The sequence below is a fragment of the Molossus molossus genome, unplaced genomic scaffold (assembly GCF_014108415.1).
Source record: "Molossus molossus isolate mMolMol1 unplaced genomic scaffold, mMolMol1.p scaffold_m16_p_12, whole genome shotgun sequence".
Taxonomy (NCBI): domain Eukaryota; kingdom Metazoa; phylum Chordata; class Mammalia; order Chiroptera; family Molossidae; genus Molossus; species Molossus molossus.
In genome coordinates, this window is record NW_023425347.1 from 88,276,471 (window position 1) to 88,301,847 (window position 25,377).

The window sequence follows — 25,377 nt, forward strand, 5'->3', positions numbered from 1 at the left end:
GAGGTCCGTAGCAACGTCACTCTGGACCCTTCCCAGGACTTCTTCGTGCCCAGTCAGTGATCCTTAGGTCATAACATTGAGCCTGTGGGACAGAGATCTGGGCATCAGGGTTCTGCTGCCCTCCAGGTGGGGCCATCTGCTTTACCAGTGCCCAGCACTGACCGCTGTCCTTCAAGTCCAGGGCTAACTGCTCACAGCATAGAGGAGGGAGGCCTCGTCCACCCTCATCCTCTCTTCCTGGCCGACTTTCACAAAAGGAACAAATGTAGCATTTGAAGTAACACATAGGCAGAATTTTATTACTAAATACTATATGAGTATACAAAATGCATAATTGAATAACAACTAAAAAAATAGTCCAAGAAATGTGAAATACACATTTTTTGAAATGATAAAAATGTATCCATGAAAAATATAAAATGTTGCATATATATACAATATATACTTATATATATATAACATAAATGAAAACTGTAAATGAGAAATGTGTACAGCAGTGAGCAGGCATGGTGTCGGTCATTTACACAGTGGGCACTTCGTTCTAGTCAGTCAGCTCTGTTATTTACACCGGGCACAGAGGAAGTCCATGAGAAAGAGGGTGTATCCACCACAGTGTCCTCCTTTAGAAGTCATTTGCACTAAACATCAAGAGTGTTCAAGTTCACTGAACAAAGGGCGAGGAATCCTTGGTCCAAAGCTGATGGAATAGTCAAGAATGGGAGCTGGACAATGGTCAGGTCAGTTTTGGGAGAGCGGGTCCGCCTCCAGCATCTGGAGAGCCAGCCTGCGGAGCGACCACAGCGACGGAAACGTCTGTTGGGTACGGTGACCAGGACGACACTGTCTCGGGCTGAGCAGGCACTGGCAAGAGTTCAGAGAGTAGATTCAAGCATGAGGTGGGGGTTCAGAGCAGGACACCTCCCAGGTCCCTTCCTGGCCCTGACATCTGCGTCTCAAGGCCTCTTCCCCTGGGAAGGCGTTCAAGTAACAGCACTGCGGCGTGAGGAGAGGCTGTGTGTGGCATGGGGCCCTGGGGCAGCTGGCTCCTTGCCTGGAGCTCACCCCGGGGTCTTCACAGCTCCTTGAGGGTGATCTGAATCTTGCCGTCAAGCTCCCCCATGTCCAGCAGGAAGGCGACGTGGTTGCTGTAATGCTGAATGATGTTGTTGTCCATGTTGACCAAGATTCTGGAAAAGGAGAGAGGTATGTGGCTGGACTGTGGGAGGCCCCTATTTTCAAGGGCCTCTGAGTGACAAGGATGATGGTAACGGTTACTACACATCGGGTACCCCCCACATTTCAAACACCTCATGGACTTTCTCTCAGACCCTTAATAACCTGCAAGGTGAGTGTTCACTGTTCCGCATTACAGTGGCTGGGCCACACTCACACCAGGCCTGCCAGTTACCACGCCCACCCCCTGTGCCAGGGTGTCTCTCTTAATACATAGGAGTATGGCCTGGCCAGTGTGGCTCAGTGGATTGAACGTCATCCCATGGACTGAGAGGTCCCAGTTCGATTCCCAGTCAGGGCACATGCCTGGGTTGCAGGCTCAATCCCCAGTAGGGAGTGTGCAGGATCGATGTTTCTATCTCACCCCCTCCCCAAAATCAATAAAAACATATTTAAAAAAATATGTAAAAGTATGGACACTTTTGAACAACTAACAGGTAGATGTGGGGCAGAGCAGCGCTCCTCAGGCAGCAGACTGAGGACTCAGAGTGTGTGTTCACGCGCGGGGGTGTGGTGGGAGGACAGGGTGGGTTAGGTTCAGCAGGAGACTTGATATGCCACTCAGACGTGCCCGCCCGAGCCGGCAGCGAGAACCACTCTGAGTTCCATCGCTGAAATCTCAGGATGGTACAAAGACTGGAGGGGCAAGGCCCTGGGCCAACCTGAGGAGGACAAAGTGTCCATGGCTGGGCCCTCTGCAGGGGTCAAAGCCAGAGCATGTGCCAAAGGGCACACCTGTAGGAGCTGCATCCCTGGTGAAGGCCCACGAAGCCATGACCAGACCTGATCCTATCAGCTGCTTCTTTGTAATGGAGCTGAGTATTTTCACCCGCCCACCCGTCCACCTGTCCACCAGCATTTGCTGAGGCCTTTCCACACACAGGGCCTTGTTCCAAACAACAACAAGGGCCACTTGGAGACCGTAGGTCCTGTCCTCCAGGAATTTAGACTCTAGCAGGGCCTGGGAGGACGGAGTCTTGTAACCCTGTTACTCTAGTTCATGATGGGGAAACAGGATCAAAGAAGTAACGTCATTTGCCTCAGACCACAGGGGCAGTAGATGGGCGAGCTGGGATTTGAATCAAGACTTTTATCTCTTTCCACTGCATCTTTTTTTTTTAATCCTCACCTGAGGATATTTTTCCATTTATTTCCAGACAGAGTGGGAGGGAGAGAAACATCAATGTGAGAGAGACGCATTGATTGGCTGCCTCCTGCATGACCCCGACCAGGGCATGGGACTGAACTGCAACCAAGGTACGTGCCCTTGACCGGAATTGAACCCATGACTCTTTGGTCTGTGGGTTGACACTCTAACTGCTGAGCCAAACTGGCCAGAGCCATCTTTTTTTTTAGAAAGGAAAAAACTCCTGTAAATCAAGTTAGAAAGTGGCATATATAAGGAAGGCAAAGCTCAGGGCTGGGGGAGAGTTCAGACGAGGGCAGGAGGGGGTGCGGCGAGAATCCCAGACCACGTTCCCGGCAGGAGCTGTCTGCTCTCCTGAGGACCTGGGGGAGGCGGCTGCCTGGTCCCTACCATGCCCAGGTTGGAGGGCCGGACTACTGCCTCTGTTCAGCTGTCTCTGCAGCAGCGTCAAGCAGCGGCTGCTTTGGGGCAGGGGGTCTGGGCCCAGGCTCGGGCCTGCGCGCTTCCTCGGGCCTGTGCCGTCCCTTCATTTTATAGGGGGCTTTGTCTGGGGGCAGAGGAGACTAGGCCCAGGCTGAGGGGTGGGCGCTTTCTCAGTGGCCAGGTTTTATTTCTTCTGGTGGCGTTATTGGGTGCATCTAGGCACCACCGGGTAAGTGCCAATGTGCACACGCTGAAGACGGCCTCCCTCCGGCTCCCAGGCAGGGCCTCCCAGCGGCCCAGGTGCACAGCTGTGCACAGGGGATCCCAGACAGGCCCAAGGCGCCTTCCCCTCAGAGGTCAATGACAACTGGGCCCTAGGAACAGGGGGTGGCAGGAACCGCTGTCCTAGAATGTGGGCCTCTTGTCACTTGCCAGCTGCTAGCTGTCTTCTGTCCTGGTTCGCATGAAACCTCTGGCCAGCTGCCAGCAAAAACAAGGTATCTGTTGGTGTTTCGAGCATTCGGTAAAGCTGATGGTATCTGCCTTTGTCCGGAGGACTTTGGGAGGGTTCTATGACAACAAACTGGGCCACTGATTAGAATTTCCTGCTCCTCAGATGAGGAGAGTCCGACTCTTAGGTGACAAACGAGCCTGGCCTCTCCCAAGAGATGTTTTTGGGGACTCTTCTCATTGGGCATCACAGACAATCCCAGACCTGTGGTTTCCAGGTTGGGGGCGTGTATGGGTATGGGTGCCTCTGAGGGCTGTGAGTGATGCCCTGGGCTAGGGGGCTGGGCTGGCCACAGCCTGCATTTGCTCATTGCGTAGCAGTTAGAGGAAGAAGCAGGAGGCGAGATAAAATAGTGGGCGTGTGCACAGGCTTTGGACAGGCCGGGGATTCTTTGGCCAGCTACTAACTCTAACCCCAGGACTACTCAGAACCTCGGTTTCCTCCCCTTTAGAATAGAGATAATCACTCAAACGCCAAGGGTCAGGGAGATGATCCCTGGGAGTTGTCTAGCCTAGCACCTGGCATGTACAAAGTGTTCCACACATGGATGTTATTATAATTACGGTTTAACTAGCTGGCTGGGCTTAAGGGAAGGACTTGCAATTCAGCCAGTGGGGCGAGGGGCTGGGGCACCCTTACACACATTACCCCTCCCCGCCTCCCGCAGCCCAAATCACGCACAAAGGCATTTCCCATGCCCTCAGCCCAGCCTGTGGGGGACCTGTGGGGGACCTGTGGGGAGGCTGGCCGCAGGCGGGGCTACAGCAGGGGTGTGGGCACTGAAAGGGGAAGTGGGGCCGGGCTTGTCCGGGCAGAGCAGACCCTGCCCTCCGCTGTGAGCTACATTCTGCTCCAAAGAGCGAGTGAGCCCCAGTTTGAAACCGAAACTTGGAAGAAAAAAAAAACACACAAAAACCCTAGACACTCATACAACCAAAACCAAATGATCCTTTCCCAGGGGCTGCAGGGCTGCACACCTCCCCCACCCTGCCCTTCTCTGGGAAACTGGGTGGGAACCAGGAGGGAGGGAGAGAAGCGGCTGGGCCTGTGAGGAAGGAGGCCGCCCCAGGGCCTCCCTGGCTGGGGCCTCACTTTGCAGCCTTCTAAAAAGGACAGGCCTTGCTGCGGTGTGGCTCACCGGCTGAGCATCGACCCAGGCACCAGGAGGTCACCGGTTCGATTCCGGGTCAGGGCACATGCCCAGGTTGTGGGCCAGATCCCCAGTGGGGGGCATGCAGGAGGCGGCCAATCAATGTTCTCTCTCATCGATGTTTCTCTCTCTCTCCTCCTCCCTTCCTTTCTCTCTAAAATCAATAAAGAAAAAGTAAATAGAAATAGAAAAGACAGGCCACAGACATAGCCAGGGGACAATGCCCGAGTACTTCCGGGGCGCCCAGTAAGAGAGGCTGGCACTAGACTGCCCAGGGCAGGAGGATCGGGTTGGAGCTGTGGCCGGGACTGGGAGTGTTCCCAGAGCCCTGGTCCTGGGTCCTCTGGGCAGGAAACAGCATGGCAATTCCTCACTGCCTGTCCCCTACACCCCGTGCTGGGTTGGTCAAGTGACCTAGTTAACAAGGGCTGCAGAGGCCCGGGCCTGGCCAGGGCACTGAAGCCCGGGAGGGCAGTCATCATGTGGTCCCCGCCAAGGGATCTCCTGGGAAGATAAAGGGTGGTCAGTGCTTAGCACGAATCCCCAGGAGCCCAGGGTAGGCAACAGGCACTGTCTGGTCCCTCAGAGGGTAAAGCTTTACTTCCCTCATGCCTCGTGCAGACCTGAAGGTGGAGGGGGCCTGTGGGGCTTCCCTGTGGGGCTCCCTCGACACCACACCCAGTCAGTTCCCTTTCCAGACCAGGCAGTAGGAGATCTCGTCACTTGCCAGCCACTCCCTTCTGGGTGCCCTGACTCAGCCGGTAGTGCTGCTGGGCCCTTTGCCTCTGAGACTCTGCTGTTCCTGCCCCTGAACACTGCTGATCACCAACGAGCCTCAGTTTCCCTATCCGAGAAGTGTGGGTAATGGTATCTGCCTCACAGTGTGACTGTGAGGTTAAATGAATATGCCAAGCATATGGACACATAGCAGGTGGTCAAGTAAATGGTTGTCACTATCATCATCATTACAATCAAATGACTTGGTTATTCAGTGGTTTTGGGACCTGAACTTGAGTCTCTGACACGTGACCCTGCCCTTCCCCCAATCTCTCACTCCTTTCCTTCCCAACAGGGATCACTGTCTGGTCTCTGCAGGTGGCCTCGGGTCGGGGCTCTCCACCCCACTCCACATCCCCTCGTCCTCTCCACCCAGCTGAGCACCAACACCACTCCGCCCTGAGCAGGCCTGTGCCAGGCAGAGCAGCCCTGCGGGAGCTCCCGGAGCCCCGATTTCAGAGGGAAAGAGCAGAGTGGGGGATGGGAGGGAGAGCTTGCCGGGCACCTACCCCCGCTTGCACTTCTTGTAGACCTTGTAAATGTTCTCTTCGGGAAACCCGTACTTCTCCGAGATCTGAAAGAGAACAGGAGGGTTCATTGCTGCCCAAAGTGCATGTATGCCATTCTTTTATATATATGTGCAGTCCTGGCTGGGGTGGCTCAGTGGATACGCCAAGAGGTCCCAGGGTCCATTCCCAGTCAGGGCACAAGCCTAGGTTGCAGGTTTGATCTCTGGTTGGGGTGCATGTGGGAGGCAACCAATCGATGTTTCTTTCTCTCTCTCCCTTCCTCTCTCTCTAAAATAAATGAAAACAAAAAACATTTCCTCGAGTGAGAATTTAAAAAAAAGTAATAGGTGTCCAGATTGTGAAAAGATACAAAGAAGAAAATTACAATCACCCATAATACTGTTTCCAGGAGATAAGCCATTAACATCTGGCTGTATTCCTTCCCATCACTTGGCCGTGTATACAGATAGTTCTACTCATCACTGTATATCATAAGGCTCCCACATCAGCACGGTCAGTGCCGTGAACCCCGAAGGCCCTCATCACCAGCCCTGGGCCTTTGTGTTGTTCCAGTGCTGGGGCTGCCCCACTAGCTGGCCAATTCTGTGCCTAGCTCATAAGGCTGCTGGAAGAACAAAATGAATTGGTCCACGTAGGACAGTGCCTAGTATCTACCAAATAAATGGTCACTACTCAGTCAATGGTCAGTGTTACTATCTTAGAAGTGGGGCGATAGGGATGCTCTTTCCCCGTGGTGGGGGTGGGTAACTCAAACTTTTCCCCGTTCAAGCAGGAATCATTGATTCCATTTGATGGGTGTGAATGCTGAGCTCAAAGAAGATAAGGCACACGCCCAAGGCCTAGCCTAGAACAAGGGTTTCCTGCCCCCATCACACCCCAGAACACTGGTGCGTATCCTACAGATGAGAGAACGCAGTTCAGAGCTCGGGAGCGTCGGTCCGCGCTCACGCTGCCATTCGGCCGTCTGCCCAGAACTCAGGTTTCCGCTGGGTAGATACAACGGCCTGGCCCAACTCCACCACCTGTGGCTGCGGAACTCGTACTTCGCTGAGCCTCCGTGTCCTCGTTGTAAAATGGATGTAACAACGGGATGTACACAGCAGGGCTGCACTGCACATGAACTGAGACAGTGAGGTAAAGGGCCCAGCCCAGTGCCTGGCCCCTGGCGAGGGCTCAGTCAGATATTGCAGGTCAGTGTACTGACTGCCTTAAAGCGACAGCGAACCTCAGGCCAAGGGTTTAGGTGGAGGTTGTCCTCACTGGGCCTTTTAGGAGGAGAATCAGGTTCAGATCTTCAGTTACCCTCTGCTTTGACAGACATCCCTCCAGAAATATTCTCAGATTATCTTAGTGATGATGTGATTGGAAGCTACCAGGCAGACCTCAAGTCAATGTAAGCAAGGACTTAGGAACTTTCTAACTACAAGTTATACAAAAGCAGAATAGGCTGCCCCATTAGGTAGTGAGCTCTCCACTCCTGGAAGTATACAAGTCAAGAGTGGGCACCCACTTGGAAGAGCTACTGGGGAGAGAGCTCAAGCACATGATGGGGAGCTGACCCTTTAAGGTTCTATTCAAATGACATTTAATGGCCTTTTGTGAGCCCAACTTCCTGGGGCTGGTGCCAAGCTGTGCTGATGATACGTGAGGAGAACAGGAGAGCAGGGCCGAGTGGAGAGAGCTCGGGCTGGGATCCCAGCTCCGTCGCTTCTAGTAACCTTGCAATCACCTGACCTCTGTCTGGAGGCTACTTCCTGGTGGGATGGAGGAGATCATAACAGCCCACTTTTCAGGGCTGCGAAGAGAACATGGTGAGCTGGCAAATGCGGCATGCCTGACAGAATGCCCGGCACACAGTGGGTCTCAGAAGGTGGACAGCGTTGTGATCGGATCCGTTTCCCTTCCCCAGCCCAGGCTCTCCGACCACCGGGCTTTCCTGAGCAGGTCCGCCTTCAAGCACAGCGGGCCCTGGAGAGGCTGTTGGCGCAGTTTCTAGCGGAGCCACAAAGCGGCTGGGGCTGCTCTACCTCCTCTCTGGTGGTCTGGGGGGGTGAGGGCGGTCTCCCTGCCCAGACACCAGCCAGCCTCCCCGGCCGGTACCCCCCACCCCCCAGACAACCACGAGCTACAGGAATGAGGTACCCTGGGAAGGAAATAAGTGTCTCTGGGGCCTGGCCTTTTTGGGTTTCATTCCCATTAAAATAGAAACAGGTTTGCAAAGCCAACAAAAAGCTCTGGCCTGCCAGACAGCAGCCATCAGATTAAGGAGGATTTATGGTGTGTGCGACTCCCAGGGTGGAGCCAGGGTTCTGGCTGCAGATAACATCACAGAGGCATACCCCTAGCAGGGGCCCAGCAGGCCCTACCCGATGGGGTGGGACAGGTGGGCCACCGCAGAGCCCAGGTTCCAGGGTACTGCTTCCCAGAGCCTCCGTGCGGGAAATCAGAACTGGGGGGTGCAGAGTGCACGAGTATGTGCGCAGGAGCACACAGGGGGTCTGGCCAGGCAGGAGGGGCCCAGGGCCTCTTACCGCATTCCTCAGCCCCTTCAGGTCCGGGGTCTTCAGCATGAGGGCGTCAAACACCTCCTCGGTCTCCCTCCGCACGTACAAGAGAACTGAGAAGCAGAGGGGAGGCTGTCAGTGCTGCGAGGGGGACACATGAGCCGGGGACACCGCAGGGGCCGGGGGACTGAACAATACCACTGCTTTCTTCACACTGATTTCGGCAGAAAAGGCCAATCCTCACTGAGGGTCTGTGCCAGCTGGGAAGGCCTGGGCCCCCTGGGCCCCGTGCACTGGCCCAGACCATGCTGATGGTGGAGGGTGTGAACCCACCTGCCCACATGTGACCCAAAGAGCGTGGTTAGCGTTGCCCGAGTCTCATTTCGCCACATGTGATGAGAACCACCCAGCTCACCGCCGCTGTGGGAACTGACAACATGCCGGCGGGAAAGCCGAGGGCGGGCAAGGCTCAGCTCAAGGCTGAGGGGCGCTCTGCCCCTAGCTGCTGGCTGGTGTCCTCCTGCTGGCCAGCTACCGCCCCAGAGGTCTGGGCACGCCTCCTCTCCCAGGGAATCACAGATTTAGTGTCCAAGCCAGAAAGCCAGCAACAGGAACCCCACCTGCTCCCACCTCCATCAGAGAAAGGGAGGGGACTTGCCCACCAGAACCACCCTGCTGCCTTTACCAGCTGCCCCGGGACACCCACATCCACCAAGGTCAGAGGGGCAGAAGCCCTCCAGCTCCATGACTGTCTCTAAGCCCCTGGGTGTCCTACTTCTCCCCTCCCCCACCCTCAAGCCTTGGCCCAACCTCCACTCTGAGGCGAACAGCAGCCCCTCACACCCTCTCGACTGGGATGGGTGCTGCCGGGCTGCCCACGCCAGGTCGGTGACTGAGGCTCTGGGGGAGGCTCGAGGTGAGCTCGGACAGTGAAGGGGTGGGAGTGAGGCTACCTCTCTGCAGGTCGTCTTCCTTGGCCTGTTTGGAGGGCAGAGGCTCGAACTCCTCAGCAAAGGGCAAGCAGGCTCGCTTCAGAGGCAGCCTGTGGGAGGGCAGAGAGGGCGCATCAGGACCCCGGGGGGTCCCAGAGTCCTCCAGGGGCTCGGAGGCGAAGGAGACCCCCGAGGGCCGCACCAAGGCAGCGGGCGTGGTTAGCCCACGTGCTCTGGCGTTGGACTGCCTGGGCTCCAGCCCACCCTGCTGCTCACTAGCTGGGTGACGTGGGGCGGCGCTGAGCCTCGCGGGGTTCCTCTGTCAGCTGGGATGACAGTAAAGCAATAATACTTCACAGGGTTGCGAGGCTCAACGAGATGAGGCACTGCCGTTGAGCAGTGTGACCCACAGTCTTATCACGGACATTATTTTTTGAAAGAATCACACTGGGCCCTGGCTAGTTTGGCTTAGTGGTTGGAGCGGCGGCCCTCGGACCATAGAGCCGTGGGTTCGGTTCCTGATCAAGGGCATGTACCTCACTCGTGGGTTCGATCCCTGGCCCTAGTCAAGGTCGTGGCGGGAGGCAACCAATCAATCTCTCTCTCTCTCCCTCCCTCCCTCCCTCCCTCCCTCCCTCCCTCCCTCCCTCCCACTCTATCTTAAAAAATCAATGGGAAGATATTTTCTGGTGAGGATAAAAAAACAAACAAAAAAATCAGGTGGATGTGAGTCAGTGGGAGGAGGTGGGGTTGTGGGAGGTGGAGTCCGGCTGAGGTTCCGGCCTGCCTCTGCTCCCCAACTGTGCCCTTGGGCAAGGCCCTTCACTTCCCGAGCCTGTTCCCTCACCGAGGCACCCTGCTCGCCTGCCCCTCTGGCTGCTGTGAGGGGAGGACACACTCTGGTGTCGGCACCTGTGGAAAGCGCCTCTGGCTCACGGGGAAGAGACTGGTACCAGCAAGGGCCTAACGTGCTTCCCGGCGCGGAGAGGGCATGGACACCACCCTCCGGGCACCTCGCCGCCCCAGGGCCTTGTCCGCCCGCAGATCGCTAGGCTAGGCTGAGGGAGGGGAAGGGGCTGTGGCTGATGGACAGGGGGGGGCTCTGCGCCCCGCAGTCCTCCAGCACCGCTCCCCTCCTCACTCTCCAGATCTGCACCATCTCTGAGGCTTTTTCCTTCCCTTTTACAAGCACATGTCTCGCCAGAGATTCGCCAGCTCTCCACATAAAACAAACCCATAAAAACCCAGGCAGTTTCAGTGAGAAAGGAGCATGAACGTCGCGGGCTGGGGGCAGAGTCCCATGGCTGCTTCTCTGGGCCCAGCCCCTGGCTTGGGGGGCAGCAGAGGGCAGGGCAGCTGGGGGAGGAGAGCAGAGAAGGGGGACAGGCGGGGCAGTGAGGCCTTGGGCTGCTTGTCTCGTACCTGTTGGCGCTGCCCTGTCCTGCCGAGGGCACTGCCTGCAACAAAGAGAGAAGATGTTTCCATCACGTGCAGGAAGAAGAGGGGCGCCCTCCGCAGCGGGAGGCTTCCGGGGGGCCGCCTCTGGCTGGGGGACAAGGGAGGTGCGGTTCCCATGCCTCTCCAGCCACTCTGCTCAGATAACCCTTAAATGGGCTGAGATCTGGAGTTGAAAGGAAGCATCTACCCACGTGGGATGAGTCAGGGACTCAGTGACACGCAGGAGGTGCTCGCGCAGTGTGGGCAGGATCAGGGAGCCCCCCGGAGGTGTGGCGGTCAGGGCACGAGCGCTCCCTTTGCCCCCCTGTGTGCCCGGCACTGCCACACAGTCATCCAGTCCCGTGAGAGGAGACACGGGGGCCCAGGAAGGGCGGAGAGCCCCTGGGTGACACCCAGCAGGAGGCAGTCCGGATTCAGACTCCAGACTCAGAGCTCTTCCCACTCCCCAGGGTCCCCCTCTCAGGCACATGTGCAAAGACTGGGCCTCCCGCTTCCTTGCGGGTGAGCTGTTAGCCTGGCCACAGGGGCCTTCATCTCGAGTGGTCATCTTCCCATGTGACCTCTGGTTGGGGAGCGAGAGCGGCAGTGAGCTGCCTGTGCTGCGAGGCCACGGCATGGCCCTGGGGACACAGGAAGGGCTGGGAGTGTGCCCAGGGCGGCACAGCCGGCGGCTCTCCAGCGTGTGACCCCCTGGTACACCAAAGGCTGCTTCTGCGAACACTCCCAGCACGCTGCCACGTTCCAGGGGCTCCGTAAATGGCTCCTGGCTTGAGAGGGGGTGTAGCTAGTGGTAAAGGGCACCGTGTCTGAAGACAGGTTGCCTGGCTCCAACTTGGACACTTCTTGTGTAATTTTGGGAGGTCTCAGTTTCCACCCCACTAGTCCAGGGAGAATAATACTACCCACTTTGCAGGGGTGTAGTGGGGGTCAGAGGTGGCGGGGAGCCCTGAGCCTGGCACAAGTGCTCACACACGTCTGACAATCCTTACCCACCCAGCTCTGGGGAGCCTAGCGTCGAATCTGGGGCCCAGATGTTAGAAACCTCTGTGCACACACATTTTGATGGCTATGAAGTCCATTTCTTCATTGACATTCTTCTCTTGAGTAGAAAAGGTCACTGAAGTTATATGACCATATATACCCATTTTAAAAAAATGTCCTGGGATTCAGTGAAGTTATTTTCATTTTGATGTAAAAAATATTAGGGCCCATAAACCTCTAATGGGCCTGGATTGGCTGGGTGGCAGGTTGCTCCGCACTGGTCTGTGCTAAGGCAGGACGCACCCAGGGGCCAAGACCCTGTCCCAGCCCAAGGCCCTCACCCCTCCAGGACGCTGCAGGCCGGAGAAGTGCACGTTGGGAATGAACAGCACTGGCGGGGTCTCCAGGTCAGCCTCAGGCCGCAGGTAGGTGGTCTCATTGCCCCTGAAGCCGGACAGCAGGCAGCCCTTGATGCCTGATGGGAAAAGGGAGGCGCTGTGACCTGAGGTCCTTCCACCCACCCCCAACCTCTGCCCTCGGGCCTTCTTTTCCCCTCACCCCAGCCCAGCCCCGTCCAGTTCCCGACTCGTCCCCACTGACCACTGTTGCTGGAGTCAGGGCACTTGACTTTCCTCCGGAACTGCTTCCGCTCATCATCCCGCATCTTCCTCTCGGCTCCCTGCGAGGGAGAAGGGGAAGGGGGTCATCGCGGGCCATGGAGGGGCTGGCCGCTTTGCACCTCACGTACGCCAGCCTTCTGATGCTGCTTTCTCTCCAGAGGGAGGCCAGGAAATAGGAGGGAGACAGAGAGAGGAGACAGGGAGTCGGGGGAGATGAGGAGACGGAAGAGATCCCGAGAGCTCTTCAGAAAGAGACAGGACGATGTGCACAGAGGGGCCAGGGCAGACAGAGGCAACGCAGAGGCAGAGAAACGTTCAGAGAGTGAGTACAGACAGACAGACAGGCGCACCCAGAGTGGTTGGTAAGGGCGCAGGCAGGGGCTGGCCCCCTCCTCCCCGGGCCCAGCAGAGGGTCTGCCCACCCTCATCACCTTGTCACAGAAGATCTTGATCTGGCAGACAGCGCGGTGCACCAGGCGCTCGGTGCCCGAGCCACAGTCATAGGTGTCAATCTGCAGGTTCAGGGGGACACCCTTGACCCCCTTCTGCGAGGAGAAGTCTGTGCTGAGGCAGTTGACACCGATGAACACCTGGGGACAGAGGGGGAACTGAGTAAACAGCCTGCCCAGGTCCCAGCCTTGCTGTCCCTCAGTCCCCTCTATAGAGCCCACTGTGTGCCCGGTGAGCCCAGGTCTTTAGCAGCGGACAATGCTGGCTGCCAGGCAGCCCAAAGGATCAAGGCCCCAGAGGGAGACTGAGGATCCCCAGGGGCCTCAATCAAGAGCCTCATTTTTCTGTAACTCTGAGCGAGGAGGTGGAGAAGGCCACCCGCAGGGCTCCAGCTTCAAAGACCACTGTCCTGCTGGGCCTGGGCCACAGAGAGGGAGACGCTGCCCCCTGCACCCCAGCCACCAGCTCCAGCCAACACCAGATCAGTCACCCCATTTACAGCCAAGGAAGTGGAGGCTCTGAGCAGGGACGGGATTTGCTAATGCTTTCACGGGGTGTCAGGCGGGGTGGTGTAGTGAAAGGAGCCTGGATGGGGGGCCACCCAGACCTGGGGTGGGGAGCGGGGCTCTGCTACTCACTGCCCACATGGCTTTGGACATGTGCTTTAATCACATGGAGCTGTGTCCTTCTCTGCAAAATGGGGACAATCAGACCTACCTTGCGGGGCTGTGAGGATCGCATGCGGCCTGGGCATGTAGTGACTGCGGGATGTGTGACTGGTGGCAGTGGACGGCCGGAGTCTCACTCCAGGGCCCATGCCCACTGAGGGCAGCCTGGGGCTAGTCTTGGCTGGGCAGTCCCTGGCAAGCTCACTCCTCCATGGAGTGCCAGGGCCGGACCCCACTCCAGGCTGGCCCTGTTCTTGGGGACATTTCCCTTGGAAATGACCCTGACTTGAACAGTGGGGGTGGAGGGGTGCCTAAGCAGACCCCCTTCCTTTCCAGGCTGTGGGGGCCCTGAGCACATGCCAGACATACCTCCCCCTCCGCCAGCTCAGCCCTAGTGCAGCCCCCACCCGGCTCACACCTGAGAAAGACCCAAGCCTGGGGGCTTAAGCGGCTGTGAGAAAATCCCAACCGAAACCCACCTCTCCCTTCCCACGAAACTCTTTCCCCACCTCCCCAGTGGGGGGCCCGGCTCCTCCTCCTGCCCCTGGCGTCTGGTGAATAATAATAATCCCTGCCTTTGTGCCTCTCTTTGTGTTTTTGGAGCCCCTCGCCTCCATTTTCTCCGGGCTCCCTGGACTGGCGGGGAGACAGGGATTAGCTCCCCGCCTGTCCAAGGCCAGAATGCCCTTGTCATGAACTGGCCCCAACCCTGTGGTGGGATGAGCCTGGGCAGGGAGGGGAAGGGACAGGTGCAAGGTCACCCCGCCCCCGACTCTCACGCTAGTGCCCCTTCTGCGGTGCCACTTCCCCAGACAGAAAACCAAGACACAGAGAGGCCCAGCAGCACACGGCAAGTTCGAGGCTGGCTTTAAGCATTAAATGGCTTAATTGCTGGTATGAAAAAAATCACCGGAGGCTCCATTTCTCAGGCCTCCCTGATGGGTTTGGCACTGTGCCCAGCTCTTAGACATGCATGATCTCGTGGAATCTTCGCCACAAACCCAGAAGGCAGATTATTGTTTCCTTCCTATGGGCTCAAGAAAGGAGGTAACTGGGATTTCAGTCCTCATCTACTGGGCTCCAACGCATGTCTCCTGTAACACTCTACACTGGCCTGCAAGGCAGGAAACCTGGCATCAGCAGCTCGTCGTGTGACCTTGCACAAGGCTCAGTTCTCCTACCTGGTGAATGGGTGGATTGGATTAATAACAACAGCCACCTGTAGGCCAGGCTGTGCTCTGCCTTTACTTATCTCACGTGATCCTCGTGTCAGCCCAACAGTTGGTGCTATGATTACATCCCAGCTGTAAGGCCACGGCACTGGTCCCAGATCACAGAGCTGGGATGTGGGCCCGGCCTTTCCGGCTTCAGAGCCTGTGCTTCTCCATCGCTCTCTATCCTGCCTCCTCCACTGGTACCCTCATAGGAGCGGCAGCCACAGTCCTACGTACAGCAGCCCTTTCCCCAGGAGGGGACTCGGGCACCAGCCCCAGGCAGCCAGCCCCATCCGGCCCTGCCCCCGCACTGACCTTGGCCTCCTCGTTGACGTTCCACACGAAGGACAGTGCGTTGTAGGCCACCTCCTCGATGTGCTGCACGGTGTTGAAGTTCTCTTTGCAGTCGGCTGGAACCACAGGAGACCAGAGGAGAGTCAGGGGGAGGGTTGGGGACACCACGGGGAGGAGGCATGTAGGAGCTGCCCCGTTCTCGGCAGGACTTGTATCCTCTCCCCCGAGAACCACGTTTCAATCCAGAGAGGAAACTGGCTGCTGTGCTCTGGGTTGCAGGGGGGATAACTGAGGTCCAGCCCAGGGAGCAGATCTGCCCAAACCCCGGAAGGAAACCTGGCATCATCAGCAGAACCCCTTCCCTTCCAGGCTGTGGGGTGTTACAGTGTAGAGTGTCACCGGAGACGTGCTTTGGAGTCCAGCAGATGACTCCACTCTGGAGGGAATCCCTAACTTTGTCAACCAGGCCAAGGCCTTCCTTGTTTTGGGGAAGGTTACACTTTCGCTGAGATTATGACTTGGGAGTCTCTCAGACAAAGCAGTAGCAGTAGTGGTAGTAAGAGCTGATACTGAACCACTACCAGTTAACGGGGCCTTAGTTAATCCTCACTAACGTCGGACATCATTAACTGTGGATATTCAGCTTCCGCGTGAGGACAATGAGGCTCGGAGCTCAGCCACCTGTCCAGGGTCACACAGCTAATAAAAGGCAGAGCAGGAGTGGAGCTCAGCTTGGTCTGGCTCTTGGACCCAGGCGCCTAACCCCCTGCTCTCCAGCCTCTCGGGTAAGTCACTGAGTCGTCCCTATTTGCATCTCGTTCTCCGGGGCGCACTGCTCAGAGGCAGAGACAGCGCCGGAGGCCGGCAGGGCAGCTGGCCTTGCTCCATTTGACAACTGAAGAAACTGAGGCTCAGGAAGGAGAGGTAACACCAGCCACACACCAGGAAGAGCGTGATGGAGCCCAAACCTGGAGACCTGGTGGCCTGTCTCCCACCCCTCTCAGGGCCTGGGGCAGGGGCGAGGTGGCACACACAGGGCCTGACCCTGCCCACTACCTTCTGACAAAGGCTGCATGCCAGCCCACGGCCAGGCAGGCTCAGCACCCATGCCTCAGTCCTCGCAGGCCCCGGACCGAGACGAGCAGGCCCGCATCCCAGGGGCCTGTGTATCTGACACAGCTGGGATCCCCCAAGTCCTGTGTATCCCAAAGCAACACAGAAAAGCGGGCGCTGCTTCCAGACAACAGATGCAAATCCCTGCAAACGCCACAGATTAGGACCAGGAGATGGAGCCAGGCAGAAGCCGGGGTCAGAACTAAGTCCTGCAAAGGTCAGAGGGGGCTGGGGAAAAGGGGCACAGCAAGAAAGGCCTGGTTAGGGTGTGAGAGGGAGGGGGAGGAGGAGAGACGGGGACAGGGCTCGGCGGCTCTCACCCACGTCGATGACCCGCTGCTTGGCGGTGGGCTGCCGGGAATGCCAGTGCTTCCAGAACCGCAGCTGCTCCACCGGCACCTTCTCGTTGTCAAAGACAACCATCACCACGCTCTGCAAGCACAGCAGCCGCTGTGACCCAGCCTCGAGACGGCCCTGCCGGGCGGGCCCTCCCTGAGCCTGGCTCCAGTGGTCCCGCCCTTTTGCCTCAGTTTCCCCCCTCCCTGTCCCTGGGCCCCTGGCAGGCAGGGCTGACCCGACCATCCCACCCCCTCCCCAGGCTGCTCCAGGGCCAACGCACCTTGACCTTGTTGGAGGACAGGGCAAGGCCTTTGCCGCCGGCTGGGGTCCGCAGCGTGATGGGGTAGAACTGGCCCTTGTTGAGGTAGGCCATGGGCGACTCGCCTGACTTGATGTGGATGGCTTTGGGGGAGCCCAGGGTGTACTCGAAGTCACTGAGGAGGAGGGAGAGGGCAGTGAGGCCGGGCAGTGGGACAGGAAGCCTGCGGCTCTCCTGGGGACTTGTGTGTGGCCTTGGTGAATCACTCTACTTCCTGGGCCTGTTTCCACCATTTTGGGGGTTCTATTTAACAGCTTTGTTGAGCCCCAGTCCTGCTGAATTAAAAAATGGAAACCCAAGAGATCTCTGAGGGGTGACCAGGCCACAGGAGACACTCTGGGCCACAGAACCTTGTTTTCTAACAGGGAGCTGAGCCCAGCCCAGAAAGGGACGGAGAAGTCATTCTCTTTATATCTCTTCTATCATACAGCCCACTCCCGGTGTCCTTCACTGGTATGCCTGCTTGGAGGACGGAGTGAGGCTCAGCCCCTGCCCGCTGCCAGGGCCAAGGGTTCACAGGGAGGGTTACCTCTTGGGGCTGGGGTAGTCGTCTGAGCACGGGGGCTCCGGGGTCGTTTTCAGGATATCTGGGAAGAGCAGCGACTGCAGAGACACAAAGGGAACACATGAGCACGTCTGGGCTGCGGGGCCTCGGCCAGGCTGCTGCAGGGAGCTGTGCAGGTCATGCGTGTGTGGCCCGGACAGCAGGACACAGGCCCCTGCTGAGGCTTGAGGACGCTCCCAGGGAAGCTCTGCCCTCCTCCCTGTCTCCTCTCTGTCGGCACGCGCACGCACATCACGGAGAGAAGGTGCGGGGCACGGGGATGGGCCCTCACCTCCTGCGGGTCATCTTTGAAGGTACTGTCTGGCTGCCAGCGCTGTGTGGGTGGCACCCCATGGATGCCCTCAAACAAGGAGTTGAGGGAGCCGTTATCATACACATCACTGGTGGGCAGCAGGTAGCTGTCCACAGAACCAGCTTCCAGCTTGCTGGGGCCTGCTGGGAGGGGTGCAGCCTTGCCCGGGGAGGGCATGGCCCCCTCCAGGCTCATCAGGTTATTCTTCTTGAGCACATCTGGGTACTCTGGGGTTCCAGACACATTCTCTGTGAGGAATTTCATGAGATGCGTGGGGCTTTCGAGGGGGGCAAGGTCCATCTCATAGTCCATGCCATGGTAGAACCTGGGGAGAGAGAGGGGGGCTGAGCGAGGGCCTTGGCTGGATGGGCGGGTGACCCTCACACTGGCACACTGACCTACTTTAGCCCATGCAATGTTTGGGCCTTCTCATGAAACCAGACACGGAGTAGGCCAAGTTGTCACAGGGATGAGCAGGGAGGAGGGTCAGACTGGAACCAGGCATAGGGTTTCTTTATCCATTACAGTACTTGGCAACTTTAAAAGCTGAAAGTTCTTTTATTTCTCAGCCAGAGTTAAATGTCCCCACTAAAAACCAGCTGCTCGTGCCACCCCAGATGTGTGTGCGGGAGTGTGTCTGTGGGTACAGGTGACGTGCTGAGAAAAACGCCTGGAAGGACATATCCTGAACTTTAGGGAGGCAGAGGAATAGGGATACAGGAAACTTTTACTTTTTACATTTCTTTAGAGTTTGAATATTTTAAAATGAGAAGGTATTACTTTTATAATCAGAAAAGCTAATGACATTTTTAAAAGTTCATTTAGAGAAAAGTCCCCATACACCAAACCCACCGTTCCTCGTAGGGGAGGGCCCTGCCCCAGCCACCGAGCCTCAGCAGGCAGGTTTTCGGGAAGGCGGCGGAACCCAGGTAGGGTGCCTGGGCCGGGAAAGGAGAACCTGGAGAGAGGGCTGGGGTTTCCAGTGCCCGCTGGCCTTGGGCAAGGCCTGGGCTGCTTCCTCCATGGAAAGGAACATCCATGCCCTGAGGCAGGAATGCCAGGCAGGGGCCCAGGAGAGCCCCAGTCCCTCCCCAGGAGGCTGCGGGGTGGAGGGTTTTGGGAAAAGCTGCCTTCAGGGCTATTCCACCGCTAGGCTTTGAAGTTTGTTTTCAGTAAACTCCGGCCCACATGACCTGTGGGCATCTGGGGTGTGTGTGTGTGTGTGTGTGTGTGTGTGTTCAAACAGGGTCTAATGAGTTTTGTCAGCCATAGTCTATTTGGCCTTCACGGGTCCTTTCTTCCATAAAAAATATTTTTTATCCTCACCCGAGGATATCTTTTCCCACTTTTTGTTCAGATAGAGTGGGAGAGAGAGAGAGAGAGAGAGAGAGAGAGAGAAACATCGATGTGAAAGGGACACATTAAGTGGCTGCCACCCGCACGACCAACCAGGGCCGGGGACAAACTGCAACTGAGGTACATGCCCTTAGCGGGAACCGAACCCGGGACTCTCTGGATCGCAGGCTGATGCTCCAACTGCTGAGCCAAACCGGCCAAGGCATGAAAAATATTTTTAAATAACTTTTACAATTGTAGTGGTATAAAACAAATATAACTCAAGTTTGCTAATATATTTTTCCTTCTGATTTTAAAAGGCATGAAAATACTTTTGTGGGCGCCTGGGCCAGGTAGCTCAATCGGTTGAAGTGTCAGCCCGTAGACCAAAAGGTTGCAGGTTTGATTCCCAGTCAGGGCACATACCTGTGCTGCGGGTTTGATCCCCAGTTAAGGCGTGCACAGGAGGCAACCCATCGATGTTTCTCTCACATCGATGTTTCTCTCTCTCTCTCTCTCCAATGAATCAATAAACATATCCTCAGGTGAGGACTTAAAAATAAAAAAATAAATAAGTAGATAAATAAATAAAATACTTTTGTGGGCCCATAAAAACAATACTGTGGGCCCTACGCCCTATGCCTTCTGTGCCCAGGGGCTAAGAGGCCCGAGATGGAGGTGGAGGTGGGAAGGGCAGAGGGGCAGAAAGGGTGGCATGGGTGAGCCTCACCTCTTTCCCTGGTCGTTCCGGCCCCCGGTGCTGGAGGACAATATCCGCTTCTCCTTGGGACCCTGGGAGGAGAGGAAGGAAGGGTTGATGCCTGGCTCCTGGGTGAGATCTGGCTGTCAGGAGCCCCAGCCCACTCCCGCGCACTTGGCCAGGCAGGGGAGCAACTTTGGTCACTGGAAGAAAACCGTTGCCAGTACTTCGAGTGAGCAGGAGCTCTAGCCATCGTTTAGTCTGAGCCCCGAGGTACAGAGCGGGAGAAGTACCCCACGATCAGCAGTTAGAGACCGCGGGACGCTGCAGTCGGGCGGGCTGGTTTAGGTCCTGGCTTTGCCCCTTTAAAGGGCTTTGTGCTTTGGATCAACAACTGCCCCTTTCTGAGATTCAGTTTCTTCATGTCAAATGGGGGATTATAACACCTACGTGGACTCTGAATCCAGACTTCTCGGGTTTGATTCCCAAGAAGTCTGCCACAGACTGGCGGATCTGCCACAGACTGGCTGTGTGACCTTGGGAAAGTCCCTCAGCCTCTGAGTAGCTCATTGTCCTAATCCGTAAAACAGGGATACTGACCTCAGGGACTGATGTGAGTGCCTAGACCAGCACTAGCACATGGAGAGCGCTACCTAAATGTTACCTTTCATGATTATAATTATAATATTGTTGTATCCTAGAGCATCCAGGTCTTTCTCCCTAAGGCCAATAAAGCCAGAACCAGGTCTTCAACCCAGTCTAGTTACTCCAACACCTGGGCTCTTAATCACACCCCATGGAGAATATGAGGGAAGGCACCTGGCACAGCACCTGGCAATCAGTAAGAAACGGTAAGTGGTAGCCTTTAGGACGACATTGCCCAAAGCCACATGTCCAGTCAGTGGTAGAACTAGATCTCAAACTCCCAACTTGGTGCTCTTTTCACACTGTTAGACTATCCATAGGGCTACTCTGAATCCAGAGTGCTCTGGGCTGGGGGAGGAAGGGGTGGTGGCCTATCTCACCAGGACTCTGTATTTCAATAAACCACTCCACGTGTCACCTTCCGAGCCTGTCCCCACCATTCTGGCCCTGGGATTGGCCTACTGCCCAGGGGAGGTGGTGCTGGATTTTACTTTATGGTTTAACCTTAAGCTGATGTTTAAACCCAGGCCAAGAATTCTGGCTCCTATCATGTCCCCGAGCTGAGGTAGGCCAATTTGAATGTCTTTCTCGTCCGCCTGGGCTAACCGCGATCAGGATGTTGTTGGTCTGCTGCGGAGCAGGTGCGGTAGGGTAACCACACCACTGCAGGTGAGAAGCAAAGCCGAGAGCTGTGCGGTAGGGTAATCACACCACTGCAGGTGAGAAGCAAAGCCGAGAGCTGTGCGGTAGGGTAACCACACCACTCCGGGTGAGAAGCAAAGCCGAGAGCTGTGCGATAGGGTAATCACACCACTCCGGGTGAGAAGCGAAGCCGAGAGCTGTGCGGTAGGGCAACCACACCACTCCAGGTGGGAAGCAAAGCCGAGAGCTGTGTGGTAGGGTAACCACACCACTGCAGGTGGAAAGCAAAGCCAGAGAGCTGTGCGGTAGGGTAACCACACCACTCCAGGTGGGAAGCAAAGCCAGAGAGCTGTGCGGTAGGGTAACCACACCACTGCAGGTGGAAAGCAAAGCCGAGAGCTGTGTGGTAGGGTAACCACACCACTCCGGGTGAGAAGCAAAGCCGAGAGCTGTGCGGTAGGGTAACCACACCACTGCAGGTGAGAAGCAAAGCCGAGAGCTGTGTGGTAGGGTAACCACACCACTGCAGGTGGAAAGCAAAGCCAGAGAGCTGTGCGGTAGGGTAACCACACCACTCCAGGTGGGAAGCAAAGCCAGAGAGCTGTGCGGTAGGGTAACCACACCACTCCGGGTGAGAAGCAAAGCCGAGAGCTGTGCGGTAGGGTAACCACACCACTCTGGGTGAGAAGCAAAGCCGAGAGCTGTGCGGTAGGGTAACCACACCACTCCAGGTGGGAAGCAAAGCCAAAGAGCTGTGCGGTAGGGTAACCACACCACTCCAGGTGGGAAGCAAAGCCAGAGAGCTGTGCGGTAGGGTAACCACACCACTCCGGGTGAGAAGCAAAGCCGAGAGCTGTGCGGTAGGGTAACCACACCACTCCGGGTGAGAAGCAAAGCCGAGAGCTGTGCGGTACGGTAACCACACCACTCCGGGTGAGAAGCAAAGCCGAGAGCTGTGCGGTAGGGTAACCACACCACTCCGGGTGAGAAGCAAAGCCGAGATCTGTGCGGTAGGGTAATCACACCACTCCAGGTGAGAAGCAAAGCCGAGAGCTGTGCGGTAGGGTAACCACACCACTCCAGGTGGGAAGCAAAGCCGAGAGCTGTGCGGTAGGGTAACCACACCACTCCAGGTGAGAAGCAAAGCCAGAGAGCTGTGCGGTAGGGTAACCACACCACTCTAGGTGAGAAGCAAAGCCGAGAGCTGTGCGGTAGGGTAACCACACCACTCCAGGTGGGAAGCGAAGCCAGAGAGCTGTGCGGTAGGGTAACCACACCACTCCAGGTGAGAAGCAAAGCCAGAGAGCTGTGCGGTAGGGTAACCACACCACTCCAGGTGAGAAGCGAAGCCGAGAGCTGTGCGGTAGGGTAACCACACCACTCCAGGTGGGAAGCGAAGCCAGAGAGCTGTGCGGTAGGGTAATCACACCACTCCGGGTGAGAAGCAAAGCCGAGAGCTGTGCGGTAGGGTAACCACACCACTCCGGGTGAGAAGCAAAGCCGAGAGCTGTGCGGTAGGGTAATCACACCACTCCGGGTGAGAAGCAAAGCCGAGAGCTGTGCGGTAGGGTAATCACACCACTCCGGGTGAGAAGCGAAGCCGAGAGCTGTGCGGTAGGGTAACCACACCACTCCAGGTGGGAAGCAAAGCCAGAGAGCTGTGCGGTAGGGTAACCACACCACTCCGGGTGAGAAGCAAAGCCGAGAGCTGTGCGGTAGGGTAACCACACCACTCCGGGTGGGAAGCGAAGCCGAGAGCTGTGCGGTAGGGTAACCACACCACTCCGGGTGAGAAGCAAAGCCGAGAGCTGTGCGGTAGGGTAACCACACCACTGCAGGTGAGAAGCAAAGCCGAGAGCTGTGCGGTAGGGTAACCACACCACTCCAGGTGAGAAGCAAAGCCGAGAGCTGTGCGGTATGGTAACCACACCACTCCAGGTGGGAAGCAAAGCCAGAGAGCTGTGCGGTAGGGTAACCACACCACTCCGGGTGAGAAGCAAAGCCGAGAGCTGTGCGGTAGGGTAACCACACCACTCCAGGTGGGAAGCAAAGCCGAGAGCTGTGCGGTAGGGTAACCACACCACTCCAGGTGAGAAGCAAAGCCGAGAGCTGTGCGGTAGGGTAATCACACCACTCCGGGTGAGAAGCAAAGCCGAGAGCTGTGCGGTAGGGTAACCACACCACTCCAGGTGAGAAGCAAAGCCGAGAGCTGTGCGGTAGGGTAACCACACCACTCCAGGTGGGAAGCAAAGCCGAGAGCTGTGCGGTAGGGTAACCACACCACTCCAGGTGGGAAGCGAAGCCGAGAGCTGTGCGGTAGGGTAACCACACCACTCCAGGTGAGATGCAAAGCCAGAGAGCTGTGCGGTAGGGTAACCACACCACTCCAGGTGAGAAGCAAAGCCGAGAGCTGTGCGGTAGGGTAACCACACCACTCCGGGTGGGAAGCGAAGCCGAGAGCTGTGCGGTAGGGTAATCACACCACTCCGGGTGAGAAGCAAAGCCAGAGATCGGTGGGGCCTTCGCATGTCTGGGACCATTTCTCCCCTGGGCTCCTACATTTGCGGTTTGCCTCCCTTCTTGTGGCTGGGCAGATAAAATACTGCTTGGGCCAGTGAATTTGAGGACTTCTTTATAAGATGGTTTTAAATCTTCAAATTCAGAGCCAGTTATCTCAACAATGATCTGTTCATGTCCCCCATCCTCATACTTGGGACAGTCCCTTGGAGCAATTGCCCAGCCCAGGGAGAGGAAGAAAGTCTGCTGTCAAGTGACAATTCAGACAGCTGGGCAGAGGCTGCCTTGGGTTGAAAAAGACTCTGTGGCCTCCTGTGCCCTCAGTGAGAATGCAGGCTGACTTCCTCCAGCAGTGTCTGGAGCAGGCAGTGGACTGGGGTGGGTGGGGGTTGATGTCATATGTGCTGTATATCTGTGGCTGCTAACTGGCTCGAGCCCACTCACACATGGGAGGGCCTGATTCCTATTCTCCGTAACTGACAGCGTCCCAGAGTCGAGGCCCAGGCCCTGGGGACTGTTAGAGCATAGTAAAGGGCGGCCTGCCGAAGGTATGACAAGGGATAGAATGGCAGCAAGGGGATGGAGGACAGGAAGACAGGAGGAGAGGGGATGCGGCAGGATGGCTTCCAAGAGAAGGTGGGCCTTGGGAAGGGCCCTGAAGGAAGGGAATGGGTTCAGGAGGAGGTGGCATGTTCTAGGTGGTGGGGTTCAAATAGGCGGGTGGGGCTGACAGGGAACTGGGATGACCTAAGGGATGGGGCAGACAGAGGAGGGCAGGTTGGGGGTGTTGCTGTGCTGGAGAGTGGCCGAGGCATTGGACCACTCGACCAGTATGCACTGAGAACGGTGTGGCAGGCAGCAGGGAGTGCTGGGATCCAGTGATGGTCACAGCATCGTTCCTGACCTCCAGGAGCTCAGTCCCATGGGGGAGATGACGAAATAAATGCACGAACAGCAAGTTTCCAAAGACAGAGTTAAGGGTGGTGAAGGTAGTTGCTGAGGGTGCTCAGAGGAGCCTCAGAACGGGAGACCCCAAAAAGCCTACCCTCACTGCAGTGAATGAACGAGGTGACACTGAGAGTAGGTTTAGCCAGGGGACCGGGAGGGTGCCAGGCAGAGGGAACGGCACGTGCAGAGGCTGAGCGGGGAGAAAGAACATGGTGGCGGGCCAGGAGTGGTCATGGCTGTTGAGCCACGAGGCCTGCAAGTGCAGGTACATGTTCAGTCAGAGCGGGGCATGCCCAGAGGGGGCTCACGTACCATGTAGTAATCGTAGAGAAAGCTCAGGGCCGCAACACTGTCGTCATCCCCATTGACTCTCATCATGGCCTTCGTGGCGGCCGTCAAGGGGTTTTCCAGGTAGGTCTTCCAGGCCTCGTCTTCATTCGTGTAGGTTAACTTCTGGAAGTTGACCGGGTCGTTCTTTAGCAGCCGCACAGACCTGAAACTGGAAGGCAAGTGAGGAGGGTCAAATTAAGGCTTTCCCACAGGAAGGTCCAGGAATGGTCAGCCTCAGGCCAATGCCCAGGACTCCAGAGAGTAACCACCCTTGAAAACTTGAAACTCCTTCTTCTACCACCGTAGGCAGCATGGGGCTATAGTAGGAATTCCAGAGCTGGATGCTTTGGGTCAATACCAAATGTTGCCATGCCGAAGCTGTAGACCTGGGGCCTCAGCTCCCTCACCTACCTCAGGAGGACCACAATCCCAACCTTGCAAGGCTTCAAAGATTCAATAAATGCTTCTACAGTAGATATTTATTCAAGGGGAATCAGCGTAACAAGGATGGGAACTAACGATGACAAGCTGCAAAGATTAACATTTGCAGAGAACCCAGCATGAGTTCTTCTGAAAAGAGTATCTTCCAAACACAGGTGCAGACAGCTGGAGATTGTTTCTACTCAGGAAGAGAGACAGAGACCGAGCGCCAGAGCGAGGAAGCCCATAGGGAGACCCTGGTCTTGAGAAATGACATTTCAGTCCAGCCTGAATTGTAGCGTGTCTAAACGACGCTCAGA

At 56.7% G+C, this 25,377-nt stretch overlaps 1 protein-coding gene across 1 annotated transcript in view; it reads right to left on the reverse strand.

The window, feature by feature from the left end:
- Positions 1–270: 270 nt before the first annotated feature.
- GRHL3 (grainyhead like transcription factor 3) overlaps positions 271–25,377 on the reverse strand; it is a 36,556-nt gene continuing 11,449 nt past the window's right edge. The window contains exons 2-16 of the mRNA XM_036256077.1: positions 24,620–24,806; positions 19,586–19,647; positions 17,500–17,845; positions 17,193–17,266; positions 16,625–16,778; positions 16,326–16,437; positions 14,914–15,008; positions 12,698–12,856; positions 12,247–12,325; positions 11,988–12,121; positions 10,630–10,664; positions 9,229–9,317; positions 8,303–8,388; positions 5,751–5,815; positions 271–1,187 (exon numbers count right to left, since the gene is read on the reverse strand). Coding sequence (XP_036111970.1) covers positions 1,073–1,187; positions 5,751–5,815; positions 8,303–8,388; positions 9,229–9,317; positions 10,630–10,664; positions 11,988–12,121; positions 12,247–12,325; positions 12,698–12,856; positions 14,914–15,008; positions 16,326–16,437; positions 16,625–16,778; positions 17,193–17,266; positions 17,500–17,845; positions 19,586–19,647; positions 24,620–24,806 — 1,792 coding nt within the window. The 3' untranslated portion in view covers positions 271–1,072. The remainder of the gene's footprint in view (positions 1,188–5,750; positions 5,816–8,302; positions 8,389–9,228; positions 9,318–10,629; positions 10,665–11,987; positions 12,122–12,246; positions 12,326–12,697; positions 12,857–14,913; positions 15,009–16,325; positions 16,438–16,624; positions 16,779–17,192; positions 17,267–17,499; positions 17,846–19,585; positions 19,648–24,619; positions 24,807–25,377) is intronic.